General features: G+C 45.6%; 1 protein-coding gene across 1 annotated transcript; it reads left to right on the top strand.

Annotated features, from left to right (window-relative positions):
- The first annotated feature begins 509 nt into the window (after nt 1-509).
- Trim31 (tripartite motif containing 31) lies at nt 510-14,480 on the top strand. The gene is made up of 9 exons (XM_037199932.1): nt 510-647; nt 809-1,283; nt 1,661-1,756; nt 3,586-3,816; nt 6,695-6,717; nt 7,178-7,293; nt 8,528-8,602; nt 9,059-9,100; nt 13,426-14,480. Exons 2-9 carry the CDS (start codon nt 870-872, stop codon nt 13,947-13,949), a joined length of 1,521 nt encoding a protein of 506 aa, XP_037055827.1. The 5' UTR covers nt 510-647; nt 809-869; the 3' UTR covers nt 13,950-14,480.
- Nucleotides 14,481-16,510: the final 2,030 nt, after the last annotated feature.

Raw genomic sequence — 16,510 nt, 5'->3', positions numbered from 1 at the left:
CATGAGGGGGGGCAACATCCCCTTTTACCTCTGTAAGCACTGGTCATACACATTGTGCATTATACATACATGCAGGCAAAACACTCGAGCACATAAAATTAAAATAAATAAACCTAGAACTTTTTAATTAGTTTAAAAATGAACAGTTTGGATTGTTAGAGAGGTGGGGGTGGGGAGGACAGGAAGGAAGAAGCACTGTACTCCTGAGGACAAAGGAGCTAGAGGAAGGTCATGAAGCGAGGTGCTGAGCTACTGGAGGGACATGGATGACACTGGCTGATGCTTTTCTAGTCAAGAGAAAGGAAACAGGTCGGGTAAGCCGGGGTCTGAGAAGTACAGAGACAGAGGAAGAAACCAGAAGTCGGAACAGAAGAGAGGATGGCTCAGAGACAGGGAGGGAAACCCACCAGAAGACAGGTGGGGGAGGTGAGAGATGTCCATGGTGGTAGCACACCCTCCTGGAGCAGCCAGTTAGCAGCAGCTCCACTCCCTACCTGCAGGTGAGTGGACTCTGACACTCTGTACTTTTGTTCTCAGACAACTGCTTTGGAAAGATATGTTTAATTAGTTCAAGGTCCAGGAAGCCACACTCTACTTTATAGGAAGCATGAACTCACAGTATCTATTTGTTCCTGGGAGACAGTGAGGTAGGACTGGCCATCTGTTTTCTTCTCTGGACAATATTCCCCATTTAAGTTTTGCTCTTTTCAGTCGTTGGTTTACTTAACCCCCTCTTCATTTGTCCTTCTTGAGTCTTCAGCTGAGAGACTCTTTAACCTCTGCTTCCTGTTTCATTTTCTCTTCCCAGCACCAGTGTTTGACTCAGACTTCTGGGCTTTCAGATATCAAATTAGCCCCTTTGCGCCATCATGGCAGGCCAACGGCTGGCCAGCGAACTACAGGAGGATGTGACCTGCCCCATCTGCATGGAAATTCTACGGGATCCTGTCACCATTGACTGTGGGCACAACTTCTGCCTGCAATGCATCAATCAGGTTGCGAAAACTGCAGAAAAACTCTATTGTCCTCTCTGCAAACTCCCCGTGAGTAAGGATACGTTCCGGCCCAATAAGCTGTTGGCTAGTCTTGCAGAAAAAATCCAGGCTATGGATCCTGCTGAGCTCCAACCAGAAGGAGGCGAGCCAAGATGTCGGATTCATAAGGAAAAGCTCCATTACTTCTGTGAGAAGGACATGGCGCTCCTCTGTGTGGTGTGTCGTGACACCAAGGACCACAAATCCCACGATATCACCTTGATAGATGAGGCTGCCCAGAACTACAAGGTAGGCACCTGGGGGCGTGGAAGCTGCTGCCTGCTCCAGCTGGTTGGCACCCACCGCTGCACTCTTGGCACTTGAATTGGCACTTTTTAGCCAGACCTAGTGGGCTGAAAGAGACAAGTTCTGGGAAATGCCGGACTGTAACCAAGGCAACAAGAAGAATCAAAATAGTACTTTGGGGGCAGTGGAGATAACTCAGAGGGTAAAGGCACCTGCCACCAGGTCTGAGGACCTGATTTTGACCTTCAGGACCACATAGTACAAGGAGAAAATTGGTTTAATCGCTGGGAAAGAAAGGGGGGATGCTAATAATGATATCCGGGGACATCTTCCCTGCCTCCCCAGAGGCAGAGCCTAACTGAAGCATCCTCTTCCCACAGGCGCAGATTGAGTCACAGGTCCAGGATTTGGGTCAAAAGGACAAGGGAATAACTGAAGAGAAAAAGCGAGGTGAAGGGGCAATCCAGGTGTTCAGGGTAAGAAATATTCATTCCAAACACTTCTGAGGAAGTCAAGGCATCTCTGTTGAAACTCCTAGCGTTCCTTATATCCCAAACTGGATCAAAGTCCTGCTGGCCTGGTGGCGAGGGGCAGAGCAGAGGGTGTGGTGCCTGAGCAGTGCCCCTGAACTGTACTGACCTGCCTGGGTGCTGCACCCGGTGAACCAGGAGGTCTTCTGCTCCTCCACCCACAGCAGCTTTGTGAGGACCACCCACACACTGCCTCACCCAAGCCCTTTTTCACTAGAGACTGATTACACCGTAAGAAAAGACAGAGACCATGACACCACCAAACGTCTCTACCTGATTTTGCTTGCTTTTTTCTTTTTTGGTTTTTTTTTATTATTTTTATTTATGTGTATATGTGTGTGTCTGTGTGAGTGAAAGCCATGTGTGTGCAAATACTGGTGGAGATCAGAAGAACTGGAGTTACAGGCATTTGTGAACTGCTCTTCGTAGGTGCTGGGAACTGAATTCAGGTCCTCTGGAAGAGCAGTAAGCATTCTTAAGCCCTGAGCCATCTCTCCAGGTCCTGCTGGTTTGATTGGTTTATTTTTGGTACATCCACAGAAAATTCAGTATGAAGGCAGTTAGGATGAAAAGCCTTCCTTCCTTCCTCCCTCCCTCTCTCCCTTCCTCCCTTTCTCCCTCCCTCCCTCTCTTTATTTCTCTCTCTCTCTTTTTCTTTCTTTCTCTCTTGCTCTCTTTCTTTCCTTCTCTCTATCTTTTTTCTTTTGTTTATTTTCTCCCTCCATTGACATTTAAGAATCTTTATTTTTGAGATTTAATTTTATGTGAATGAATGCTTTGCCTACATGTATGTGTGCATACCAGGTGCATGCTTGGTATCCATGGAGATCAGAAGAGGACATTCGATTCCTGGAATTGGAGTTAGGATGGTTGTGAGCTACCATGTGCCTTCTGGGAATTGAATCTAAGTCCTTTGCAAGAGCAACAAAGTCCTTTACTGAGCCATATCTCCAGCTCCTAGACACAGTATCTTATGTAGCATAAGCTAGAAATTGTTATGTAGAAAAGAATAGTCTTGAGCTTCTGATCCTTTTGTCTTTCTCATAGTACTGGAATTACAGGGCTATAGCAGCATGCCCAGATTATGCTGAAGATGGGACCCAGGGCTACATGCATGCTAAGCAAGCACTCTATCATCTGAACTACAACCTCATCCTGGGTTTTTGATGGTGATGTTGTTTGTTGAGAGAGTGGCTCAGGTAGTCCAGGCTGGCCTTGGATGGAGGCTGGCCTTGGATGGAGGCTGGCCTTGGATGGAGGCTGGCCTTGAATGGAGGCTGGCCTTGAATGGAGGGTGGCCTTGGCATCCTGAATCTCCTGTTTGCACTTTCCAAGTGCTAAGATTGCATAGCTGTGTACCAACATATGTGGCTGATGTCCTTGAAGGTAAAATGAGGGGGGAAAAGTCACTGAGCCTAAATCTGTGAATGCAGGAAGTGCTTTGATCTCCTTGCCCGCCCTTTCCCACAGGTATGCCCTAGGAAGCTGTTCTTAACTGGTCTCAGTGTTATCTTTAAATACTCTTAAAAGTGAATGGTGCAAGGTGGTACATGCCCTTAATCCCAGCATTTAGGAGGCAGAGGCAGGTGGATCTCATGAATTCAAGGCCAACCTGTTGTGCTTAGTGGATTTGTGGCTAGCCAGGGCTATATAGGGAGACTTTACAAATAAATAAATAAATAAATAAATAAATAAAGTGAATTATGGGCTTAAAGGAAGCTTGGAGGACCCCTTTCATGCCCACCTCATCTCTGCATCCCTTCCCTTGTCCCCAGGCTCAAGTGCATCTCGAGAAACTAAAGATCCTTGAGGAATTCAAGCACCTGCGCCAGGGACTGGAAGAGGAAGAGAGTTTCCTCCTGTCCAGGATGGGCTGGCTGGAGCAGGAGGGAGCCAAGCAGCTGGAACAGTATGTCGCTGTGACTAATGAGCAGCTGACCTCCCTCAGGAAACTCTCAAAGTCCCTGAAGAATAAGTTGCAAATGCCATCCTTGGAGCTACTGGAGGTGAGTCCTTTGAGAAAAGAGTCTCCAGATTCTCTCTCTTCTCTCTCTCTCTCTCTCTCTCTCTCTCTCTCTCTCTCTCTCTCTCTCTCTTTCTCTCTCTCTCTGAAAGAGACTTAAGAATCTGTATTATACTGTGGCCTAACAGCTCCTAATATCTGGCTCTTTAATGCCCTTTTCTCCCAAAACTAAATTGTGAGAACCCCTACTACTCCCTAAAAGGACATGAAAGTCAGATACTTTCCTTTCTTTGGGGATTTCTCTGAGACTCCCATCAATCCCATCATCAGATCCATGGCCCTGACCCTTATCTTTCTCACTTTAAGCCATCACTTTTGATAAAGCTCCTCTGCAGGTTTTAAAGGGAAGCCTGTCGTTCCCCACAAGCTCCATTCATGTTGTCTCTGACCTAAGATACTGTTCCTCTCTAATGCCCTTGCACCCCAAGGCCAGTGCTCACCACACTCTTTCTCCTAATAAGCCTCATGTATGAGGTACACTTTTTCTTTTATTACTTTGTATTGCCTTCCTGAACTAATCCACCAACTGCTGCTGTTTTTCACCTAACCCAGCAGTTCTCAACCTGTGGGTCTTGATCCCTGTGGGGGTCCACAGACCCTTCTTTCACAGGGGCCACCTAAAACCATCAAAAATATCAGATATTTACATTCCAGTTCATAAGAGTAGCAAATTTATAGTTATGATGTAGCAATGAAAATAATTTTATGGTTGGGGGTCACCACAACATAAGGAACTGTATTAAAGGTCAGCAGCATTAGGAAGGTTGAGAACCACTGTCCTAACCAAAGCCCCTGTAATTCTAGTACTCCAGAGGTAGAAGGATTCCCTAGATCACTAGAGTTCAAGGACAGCCTGGACACACACACACACACACACACACACACACGATCGTGCATGTGCATGCCAAGAAGAAAAGAAGGAAGGAAAAGAAAAAGAAAGAGAGCCACAGAAAATTTATAGCTTTTTGTTGTTGTTCTTTGAGACAGGATCTCATGCAGCCCAGGCAGTCTGGAGTGTGTTATGGAAACAAGGGTTACATTGAATTTCTGGTCTTTCTACCTCATCCTTTGCAGTTTAGAACTGTAATGTAGGACACATATGTTGCTTAGAAGTATATCTCAGATTCACTGTGGAAAGGCACTTGCTACTAATACCCAAGACCCACATGGTAGGAGAGCAGGGCCAATTCCCACGAGTTTTCCTCTGGCTTCTTCCCGTAACTCCAGCTCTAGCAGATATGATAGATCTGGCCTTCTAGGATACCTGCACTCACATGTGCATACCCACACATAGACACACATATATACGCAATTAAAAAAATAATAAAATAAGACTAGAGAGATGGCTCATCAGTTAAGAGCACTGTTTGCTCTTCCAGAGTTCCTGAGTTCATTTCCCAGCAAATGCATGGCAGCTCACAACCATCTGAAATGCGATCTGATGCCCTCCTCTGGCCTGCAGGCATACATGCAGACAGAGCACTCATACATAAAAAATATACATAAATAATAAAAATTAAAAATAATAAAAGATTTTTAAATATTATTCTTAAAACTAATAAATCTTTTAAAAACACAATAAAAAGAAATATATTTCAAGCTATATTTCTAGTAGGTACATTAAAAAGGGAAAAAAGAATCAGATATAGTGGTACACCTTTAATCCCAGCACTTCGGTGGCAGAGCTAGGCAGTTATCTGTGAGTTCAAGGTCAGCCTGGTCTACATATGGAATTCCAGGCCAAGTAGGAAAAAAAAATCAGATAAAAGTAATTTTAATAAAAACACTTTAGCCGGGCGGTGGTGGCGCATGCCTTTAATCCCAGCACTTGGGAGGCAGAGGCAGGCGGATCTCTGTGAGTTTGAGGCCAGTCTGGGCTACCAAGTGAGTTCCAGGAAAGGCGCAAAGCTACACAGAGAAACCCTGTCTCGAAAAACCAAAAAAAAAAAAAAAAAAAAAAACACTTTAAACATTTTATTTAATCCAGTATTCCAAATGTAGTCATTTCAGCCTCTTTAAACATATTTATGGGCTATTTCACATTCTTCAGTGTTTGTTTGTTCTTACTCTTTGAACTTTAGTTTATTTTTACACATCTCAATGTAGATGCTAAATCATCAGTTGTTGAGGTAAAATGTAGTTAGTCCTACTAAATCAATAAAGTTGTATTTAACTGAAAGAGTATTTACAATGCTTCAGTTTTTAAATTTAGATTTAAAATAGTAAAAATTAATGTTGGGAGGACAGATGTGATAGTGCAGTCCTGTCTGTCATCTCGGCATTCAGGGGTCAGATACAGAAGAAGCAGTAAATGTTCTGTTCTTGGCTACACAGAGAATTTGAGACAGCCCAAGGTATACAAAATGGTTGGGGGGGGATTGAGAGGGGGGAATAAGAGCCCACCCAAGTGCTGGGACCAACACGCCTGGCTTCTGGGGTTTGTTTGTTTGTTTTGTTTGTCTTTAAAAAGTCACCATGGAGAGCCCCCACCTTTGTCCCTACACTGCCAAGTTGAGCTCCCTGGTTCCATGTCAGAGGCAACATCCGTCTCCCAAATGTCCCTCTTTCTTCTCTCCTCACTTCCTCACTTGGTTCCTCCTGAGGTTTAAACACTGTCCCAACTCTATCAGGAGTTTTGGGGGTAGCAGTTCAGAATGGATGGAGAGAGAGAGACAGAAACACACACACACACACACACACACACACACACACGAGCGGGCGGAGAAAAGAGAGAGAGATAGAAACACACACCACACACACACACACACACACACACACACACACACGGGCGGGGAGAGAGAGAGTCTGAACCTGTTCTTGACTCAGGCAAGCTCTGATGTTGTTCTCTCTTTCTCTTCCAGAACATCAAAGACACCCTGAGCAGGTATGATGGGCATCCTGACTGCACTGTGCTTTCTGTTCACTCACACATACGATATTCAACGTATATCCAAATATGTTTGCATCCCCCCATAACTTGACTGTAAACTTGGTGGGGAAGACCAAGCGTGTGTTTCCACCAGTACCCAGCTTTACAGCAGTCTTTTCTTTCCCAGCTCCCCCTGCAATTTGTCTTGATCAAGTGGGTGAATCCTGGGTTTCCTACTCTACCTCCCTACCCCCTTTCCCTTCTCTCTTCTCTGTAGCCATCTCCCATCTTCATTTCCATATTTCCTCACGTCTGAGTGTCAGTCCCATATTCCCATCTTGGCCCCCGGACACTCAGCTCCCTGGCTCTAGACTGTATTTCTCACTCTGCCTCCACCCCAGGTACCATCTCACAGGCCCTTCCTGCCCACACTCTAGTCCCTGAACCTACAGCCCAGACCAACATATCTTCACAGGAGTAAGGAATTTCAGTTTCTCAAACCAACCCCACTACCTGCAGACCTGGAGAAAAAAATCAGTGAAGCAAACGTAAGACATGCGTCCATCACAGAAAGCCTGAAGGAGTTAAAAGGTGAGGTGTGGCTGTCACCTCCTGTGCTTACCTGCCTCAGGATGCTTTCCATCACCCCAGACATTGCCTGAACTGACTGCTGCCAGCCCCTAAGCCTGTCGGAAATCAGGCTGAATGCTGAGTACTTTCAAAGCATCCTTATCCAGAAATTTCTCATGCTATGTTGTAACAGGTTTCATGCTGAGGATGGACTGGGGGGACTTTGTGTGCTTGACAAGCACTCTGCAATATGAGCTACATCCCCAGAGCCAAAGCACTTCTTATCTCAGAATTTTTCCTTGTTCACTGGGTAGTGAACATGGGCTACAAGTATGTTCCCAGTTTGGTTGCTGCTGGCCACGTGGACCCCTGGGCACCAGAATACATTTACACATAGTGTAGGTAAAGAATACACATTGACTCTGAAAGACTTAATATTAAAATACTACTTAAAATACAGCAATGAAAACAAAGACAAACAGAAATATAGCAATAAAATTTTTGAGACAAAAATCTCACTGTGTTGCCCGGGGTAGTCTCTTATGGAAGCGCTCAATGATCTTCCCACTTGGGCCTTCTGAGTAGCTGGGACTCCGGCATCCAGCATTGTGCCCAGGTAGCACTAAACCTTTATTCTACATGCTGAAATGACAGTACCTTTGAACATTCTGAGCTAAAGAAAATACATTATTTAAATTCATTTCTTTTAAAGAGTTTTATTTATTTATTTTACTTGTGTGGGTGTTTGGTGTGCATGTATCACGTGTATGCCTGACCACGGAGGTCAGCAGAGGGGTCAGATCCCCTGGGGTTGGAGTTTCAGTGGGTGCCGGGAACTCAGCTGGGTCCACTGGTGCTTTTAACCTCTGAGCCTCCTCCAGCCCCCGTTTTTCTTTTCTTGAGACACTGCATAACTATCCCAGACTCTGGAACTCACTACGTACTGTGGACTAGTCTAAAAGTTGCCATCCTACTGCCTCAGCTCCCTGAGTGTCAGCACGCCCTGGCCGTTCATGTTTTCTAAATGTCATCTAGAAAACTCAAAATTCAGTGGCTCATGTTTGTGGTTCCTAATACGTTTGTTCTGGACTGAGCTGTGCTGGAGAGCCACTGCAGAGAGACCCTAGGCCACCGCTTCCTATGAGAAATCCCAGCACCACATCTCCCTGTATCTTCAGTCAGTGCCTCTCTGTGTGGTCCTGGTTGCCTGTTTAACCTCTGTGGACCCTCCATCTCCTTCACTCTCTCCTCACAGACAACCTGAAGACTGAGGGGAAGAAAGATAAGAGTGCATTCCTCCAAAGCCTGAATATAAAGGAAAAGGAGAGATGTAAGTGTGCTGCTGATACTGCTGTTTGGGGAAAGCGAGGAATACAAAGGGGGGGATTCTCTCTTTAATGGGAGATTGAGGGAGGAAGGTCCAGTGTGTGTGAACATCAATGAAGAATAAGCTTATAGCAGTGTTTTATTATTTTACATTTAGGTAATCAAAGTGACACCCCCACTAATGAATGGAAATTTATAAATGTATTTCTTTGCTGCACAAGACTCAGGGGGAGGCAGCTCAGTCTGTAGCTGGAGCTGACCTACTGGGCCCAGCCAGCTCAACAAAGCTGAGGTGTGGAAACGCACTGAGACAACAGCCTGTAATGATGTCATCTGAAATGGCTCAGCTATGAGGGTAGTCAGGATAAAAGCCTGGTTCAGCGGCCCATTGCCAATATGACTTTCAGTCTATAACCTCTTGTTATCAACCTAAAATTTGTTTTCTCCCTCCAATTCCTAGGGCACCTGTTACAGAAGAATTATTCAGATTTGCCCACCTCAGGTAGGATTCCTGCCTGGCACACTGGTCTTCCTGAAGGGAAACAAGGGACCTCTGGGTCTGCAGGTCAAAAAAACGTTCTGTCCACTCACAGCTCTGATACAGCAGAAGAAAGTTAGAGACCAGACCCCAGGAAGAGCTACCTAACATGCAGAACATCCTGCATGAGTAATTGCTCTCAGCTCCCCTGAGAGACACAGGAACAAAGAGAGAGATCACAAAGATGAGTAAGACTCACCTCAGCAGGGACCACAGAAAGGGCTGTGGAACCGCGTAGACTTCAGGTGCCAGAGATGGGTAGACACAGAGTGAGGGGCAGGCATCTACCTCTTCTGCTTCCCAAACTGCACCTTCCCTGGGAAAGGCCTAGCCCCTGACAGGGGACCCCAATGTGCAGGTGTACTTTGCTGCTTGGTCTATGACCCTACTGCTTGCTGCATCTGGAGCTCAGCAGTGCCTGATGCCCTACTGACCTCTCTTTTCTCCTTTCCTGTCCCTGAAATGGCAATGAATTGATAAAACTAGAGCCATCTAATGCCTAGACCTATTCTATCCCCTTCCACTTTGAGGCCTGCTTTGTGGGGCAACAACACCTTCAGCGGAGCAAAGCTGGGCCCCTTACTCTATGTTCCTGGAGGAGGAGCTGGTTGTGAGCCTGAGCTCTGTGCACACTGACAACCTCTAGGTGACAGAGTCAGCAGATTCCTTACTGAAGAGAGCTGTGGGCGGCTCCCTTTCCTTCTCCCTCCCTCCCTTTTTTCCTTAAATTTTTTTTCTTGGTTATTATTGTGTTTGCATACTGATGCACAGTAGAGCTGAGGGCCACAGAGTGGAGGTCAGAGGACTATTTTGTGAAGACTGTTCTCGCCTTACGTGAGTTTTTTATGTGAGTTCTGGGCTTGGGCAGTCAGCATCTGCATCTGCCAAGCCATCTCACAAGTCATTTATCTTCCTTTTTCTCTCCCTCTGACGTGTGTGTGTGTGTGTGTGTGTGTGTGTGTGTGTGTGTGTGTGTGTGTGTACACTCATGGAAGCTAGACTTGAGCACCTTCTTTGTTCACATTCTTCCTCAGTTTCATGGATAAGATCTCTCACTGAACCTCAAGCCCACTAGAGAGCTTAGACTGTCTTGCTGCCGAGGCTTACGCCCATCCAACCACCTCTGACTTCTCAGCACGGGGTTACAGGTGTGCTGTGGCCACAGCCAGCGTTTCCCCAGGTGCTGGGGATCACAGCTCAGGAACTCGTGCTTGCACAGCCAACCTATCTCCACTGCCTTTTCTTTTGTTTTGTTTTGTTTTTGAGACAGAATTTCATGTAGCCCAGACTATGTGTCAACTCATGGTAGTTCTCCTGCCTCAGCTTCCCAAGTGCTGGAATTAGAAGTATGCACCACCGTGTTTGGCAATGAGCACCTCCAACAAAACAGAAGGATGGTGGTTATTCTCACCCAGTCCTGGTCTTCTAATTGCTTTGACTCTGATGCCCCCTGGCAGGCCATAGAAGTTCCTACCACTGTCTTCCTCTGGGGTCATCGTCCCCATCCCCCTGTCTCCCAGGACTGGGAATCAGAGATGGGTAAGGCCTGCTTGGATCATGCCACTAGCCTACCCCAGTGACCCCTACCACTCACTCTAACACACACTCCCACATCCACCAGCAATCCCCAACCCCCACACCAACCAAGGAGAACTAGCATTATAGCGAAGGCCGAGATGGAGCAACAAATGAAGAGCTAGAGTGAGACCCCTTTCTAAACCTTAGCAGAGCCAGGATCACTGCTGCTCGAGCCTTTGAATAGGACAGATGAAGACTTTCATAGCTTTGATAAACTGCCATTCAATGCCTGAGCCATAATACAAGGGTGGGGTCAGAGCAAGGGGCTCTGAATATCCACTTCTTCCTGTTCTTCTGTGTTTGAGGGATTCCATTCTAATATGTGTGTCCCCCCCCCTCTCTGTGTGTGTGTGTGTGTGTGTGTGTGTGTGTGTGTGTGTGCCTATGTGTGGAGGTCAAAGGACAACTTGGGGGAGTCAGTCTTTCACCCTGTGTGTTTCTGGATTGAAATCAAGTGTCAGGCTTGGGGACACCTGAGTCGCCTCCTGGTTCCAGTTTTAGAAAATCAGGCTAAACCTTGACCTCAATTGTTTACCATATGAGAAATGGGAAATGGAGAAGACATGTAAAAAGACATCTCCTGTTTCATCTGCCTGCTCCCAAATAACTGGTAGCCCCAATCAGCAGGAAGTAGTTTAAAAAACTACACCCGCACTCCCAAAATATTGGTTATAAATGTTTGTTTTCATTTAAGGGGGGTTGTTACAAATTGTTATTGGTCATAGAAAAAAAAAGGACTAAACAAAAAAAAAAATCAAATTCAGAAATCTCTTCCTGAAAGAAGAAAGGAGGGTATGATCTAGAAATGATGGGGAAAAATCAGGATAATTGTTAAGTCTTGGCTGGAGTATTCTGTGAGGCTGGATCATCTCAGTCAGCAGCCTTGAAGCTGTTTTGGATATTGGATCATCTGGGCCAATTTTATTGGTGTCTGTTTCCAAGACATAAACTTTTAAAGTTAACATACATATCTGTATTAATATAAGTATAGGCTACGCATTGTGCACAAGTGAGCCAATGATGATTTTTTTTTTATGTGTTTGAACAGGTAAAACATACTGTTGTGCAAATCTTAGCAGGCATCTTGTAATTTTGTTAGGTTTATTTTCCCATGTCTGTAGTCAATATTTCAAGGGTCTTCCTCAGTCAAGCATTTTCTTTAGCCCAGAATGAATCCATAGCCTCTCATTTCCTATGGAAATAAAAATATAACCTCTGCCTCAAAGTAACACACCTTCAAAATTTAATTTGAAGTCAATATATTTTTAAAATATATAGGTTGGTTTAATCTATCAGTTTTCATAAATCAGTCTTTTAACAGCCAAAAATCCAAAGATAACACAATAACATACAGTATGGAGACTCTCTGTGTATTTTCCATTCTATTACTTTTTTAAGGACTTTATTTTTAAACTTTTTTTTAAATCTATGACTGTATAAATCTTTTTCTTCTCTCTCCCACCCTTATGTACATTTTTAAATATACTGTGATCCATTTAGAGGCTTTTTTTGGTCTGGATCTGTCCTTACTATCTCTAACCCTTTCTGTCTGCATGAGCAAAAACCCTAAACCCACCACATAGCGTGTTGGTGGCGCTTTCAAGCCTGCAGGCAGCAGCTGGGAGAAGCCTCTCTGTACTGTGTCCTGTGTGAGAGACTGCAGAACACCCCATGCCATTCATTCAAGACTGCACACTATGGCCAGGGAATGCATCTGTGTACTGCAGCCCACATGAGAGATACAAAACAGGAGGCTGTTCTTGACTCCATTTCTGTGTGTATAGAACACCCCTCCCCCTTTGAGCTTTTTTAGGCTTTGTGTGGATGTACACCCCATGTTGGGCACCATATGTAAATGGACATTTCCTGTTCCACCTGCCTGCTCCCAAATAATGGGCAGCCACTTCCCAAATTACCACATAGAGGTTTATATTAATTAAAAATGCTCAGCCAATAGCTCAGGCTTGTTACTAACCAGCTCTTCAAACTTAAATGAACCCATTTCTATTAATCTAGGTATTGCCACATGGTTCATGGCTTTACCTGTCTCCTAGCATGTCTTGCTTCCTGGGCAGCTAGTTAGCAGCTCCCATGTCTCTCCTGACTCTGCCCTTCCTCCTCACATCATTCTCTCTGTGTCAGGCTGTCTTGCCCAAGCTCTTCTTGCCCTGCTATCAGCCCATCAGTTTTTATTTTTTTATTAACAATGAGCATAATCCCCAGCAAAGACATGGCCTCATTGTTATAAGATCCAGATTGTCCAGGGTGTTATGACCTTGGGTCAAGGCCACTTTCTGAAATGATTCCACCACCATGTGGACTGGGGGAACTTTCCTCTGCGCCCACAGAACATCACCTCATAAAATTAGGGGTTAAGGTTGAGGCCTGGGGATAGAGAGTAGGGAGAGGTACTGGAGAGAGGTGATGTAGAGAGCATGGGCATGGTGACCCACATCTATAATTTGAGCACTAGAGAGGTGCAGCCTGAAGGATGAGAAGTTCTAGATCATCCTCAGCTACACAGTGAGTTCCAGTCCTGCTTGGGTTACATGAGACCCCATTTCAGAAAACCAAAACAAACAGGCAGGAGTCAGGACTTCTCTGAGGACATGGAGAAATTCTCCCTCTAGCTGCATCATGAGAAGCTCAAAAGCAGGGTACTGGAGGACTTGACCTGAAGCTATCCTTCTTTACTCTTTGTCTTCCCACAGTCCTTACAACCCTGGACACAGCCTCAGCTGACCAAAGCCTCACCTTTTCTCAGGATCTAAAGAAAGCGACTTTATACCTCACGGGAGGCACTTCGAATAAGGAGGCAAAACCTCGACCATTCTACCCTTTCTACTGTGCAAGGGGTTTCCCAAGCCTCTCCTCAGGCTGTAGGGTGTGGGAGGTGGAAATCCAGGGGCCATCAGGTGTGGCTGGCATGGTGGGCGTGGCCAATGAGTTGGCTCTGAAGTCTCAGAGTCAGAACTCCAGTGCTCAGAGCTGCTTGTGGGCACTACGAATCTCCTCCTCTGGATGTCAGCCGTTCACCAACTGCAAAACCCTGGAGAATCACTGCACCCGTGTTAAGAAAGTGGGCGTCTTCGTGGATTATGACCGTGGAGAAGTCACCTTTTATGATGCCATCACTAAGAAACACATCTACACCTTCCAAACCTCTTTTGACAGACAGGTCTTCCCCATTGTGGGGCTCCTAGCTGTCCACTCCTCTATCACCCTGAGCCCCTAGGGCTGCTCCACTGTGGGTTCCTCAATCTCTTCCCACCTATGCCTCATGACTGAATGAGATGCAAGTGGCAGAAATGAAGCTTGGGCCTCCTCGGGCACCATACACACCCTACACGCCCTACACACACCTCTTTCCCTGAGCAGAGAAGACAGTGGAATACCCCAAACACTAAACACAAGGCTCTTCATCGTGGCACTTTGTAAAAGGACACGATTGGAAGTAGTCAAACTTCATCAACAGGCCTTTGGAAAACATCTGACCATACCCTGCTTGAGATGCAGGTCTAAGGCGGTGCCCAGCACCCTGACTGCCCCTTTCTCCACTTCACCGCCTCGAAATTTGAGTATCTGATGCTCATTCTTTCCTGAGGTCTGAGATCCAGAGGCTACACACAGAGTCAGCCAGGCCTGTGCCAATGCCAGTTTGTAGATGAGGACATCTACAATCAGGGCTGTAACCCTTTGACATTTCAAAGCAATGTTGTCACCTTCAACAACTCTGCCTGCAAATTAAAAACAAAATTGTAAACCACCTCTCATGCTGATTTAAAATTCTAATATTGTGTTAGGCCACATCCATAGCTATCCTTGGCCTCCATTGTCCCTCCAGCCTCAGACTGGTGACCAGTCTGGAATAGATGGATAGTCAGGGGAAACCATACATAGAACACACTACATTTTGCAGTTAAAATTTTTAATTTATTTTACATTTCTGTAGTGTGTGTGTATGTGTGTGTGTGTGTGTGTGTGTGTGTGTGTGTGTGTGTGTGTGAGCATGCATGCACCCACATGTCATGGTCTCCCAGGAAGGTCGAAAGATAGCTTTGGAAAGTCAGTTCCTCTTTCTGCCTTGTGGGTTCCAGGATAGAACTCGGCTCACTAGGCTTGGTGCAAGTGTCCTTCAGATGAGTCATCTCACTGGCTCCATCTCCCATTCTAAAAAGAAGAATATACAGAGACATGTTTGTTGGCTTATTCCATTCTCCCCAGGATTCATGTAGCCCACCCTGGCCTTGAACCCTGTATGTAGCAGGGATTGACCTTGAACTTCTGAACTTTCTTCTATCCACTGTGTCTAGATGACAGGTCTGGGCACCCAGGGCTTCTGGCATGCTAGACATGAACTACCGCCTCAACTACATCCAGTCCCATCTTTCTGATTTTTAAATCTAGATCGACAGTTCTGAATGAATCCCAGTGCTATTTTCTCAGTCACATGTAAGCTGATAACTGACACTTCAGACCATGGTTGAATTCTCTCTGTTGGCTGTTGGTTCCTTTGCTCTGACGGTTCTGGAATTATGGCCCTTGAAGGACATGAGAAACTCTGAAGAGAGACACTTGTGGTTTTTTTTTCCTTTTGTTCTTTTTTTTTTTGGGGGGGGGGTGCGTCAGACTATTAAACAATGGACATCAATCATCAATTAATTTGAAATTTCCCCAGGAGCTTCATGCTGGGGGAGGGAAAGACTGAAGACTGGCGCCAGCCAGAGGAGGAATTTAAGTTGTCTAGAGTGAGTAGCTCTGACAGACTCATTCACTGTTAGCATAAGCACATATAAAACTAAGAATGCTTCAGAAAATCTAGGAATTGGGAGTCTTTCCCTCTCTGACTTGGCCAAACTAAACAAACTGCATTCCTTTACCAGTTTCTTTGAAGACACACAGAAACTGTTTGGCTGAAGTGCTGGTTGACCTTGGTGCCCAGAGTCATGCTCCCTCTTGGTGTGGCCAGGTGAATATCCAAGGCAGGCTCAGGTTCAGAACAGCTCTCCAACCTGTACTTGGCCCCACACAGGGTCTGGCACCCTTTGGGCCCTTATTCTAGCTTTGATGTCCTTGTTGAGTTTATGTTCTGTGCATCCTTGGTTGTCACCTTTCTACCATGCCCAGTGCTCTTAGTAAGTTATTCTGACTGGGTTACTTGTCTTTCTGCCTGTACTAGGCAGTATGAATAAGTCCTCCCTCAGCGTGTTTCAGAAGCTGTCTCTGTGGGGACAATGGGGAGCCTGCCTCACAATATAGGACTGCGTTTCACTCTTCCCTTTATGGAAGGAGGAAGCTACCTTCCCCTACCACTATCACATCAGGCCATTTCTTTTTAAAAGTATACCTGAAAAACTGGAAGTGTAATTCCCCAGGCCAAAAGTTATCTGTGGATAGGCGGTCCTGAAATAAGTCATGGGATGGGGGGAAAGAAAGTAGCAAAAACCATCAAAAGTTTTGTTTAGGGGAGCCAGCAGGGGTAGGGGGACCAAGAAAGAAAATGCATCTGAAAAGCATTATGGCACAGAAATGGTCAAAGATTGTGGATGGAGACACCTAGCGTGGGGCATTATCTGCTCTGTAGTATGTCCTTTGATGAACTCCATCCTATGCCCAGGCTGTCAACACTGGCTCCAGGGAACTGTTAGTCAATGTGTAGCATACAATACTTGCTCAAGAGGAAACTTTAGAACAAGGATCCCAGAAAAAAGTGAGGTGATTCTTGGGACTCGAGTGACATGAAGAGATCCTAAGTAACTACGTACTAAGTGATGATTTCATTTAATGATAAAGTAT

This window comes from Peromyscus leucopus, chromosome 16_21 (genome assembly GCF_004664715.2).
Source record: "Peromyscus leucopus breed LL Stock chromosome 16_21, UCI_PerLeu_2.1, whole genome shotgun sequence".
NCBI classification, from domain to species: domain Eukaryota; kingdom Metazoa; phylum Chordata; class Mammalia; order Rodentia; family Cricetidae; genus Peromyscus; species Peromyscus leucopus.
Note: the sequence above shows the minus strand (reverse complement) of the source record. Positions and strands in the feature narration are given on the sequence as shown.

Excerpts from the sequence above, each read along its gene's own strand:
- Trim31 (XM_037199932.1), top strand. The coding sequence starts at position 870 with ATGGCAGGCCAACGGCTGGCCAGCGAACTACAGGAGGATGTGACCTGC. Across the intron at positions 3,817-6,694 it reads CATCCTTGGAGCTACTGGAG|AACATCAAAGACACCCTGAG; the intron begins GTGAGTCCTTTG and ends TTTCTCTTCCAG. Across the intron at positions 8,603-9,058 it reads TATAAAGGAAAAGGAGAGAT|GGCACCTGTTACAGAAGAAT; the intron begins GTAAGTGTGCTG and ends TCCAATTCCTAG.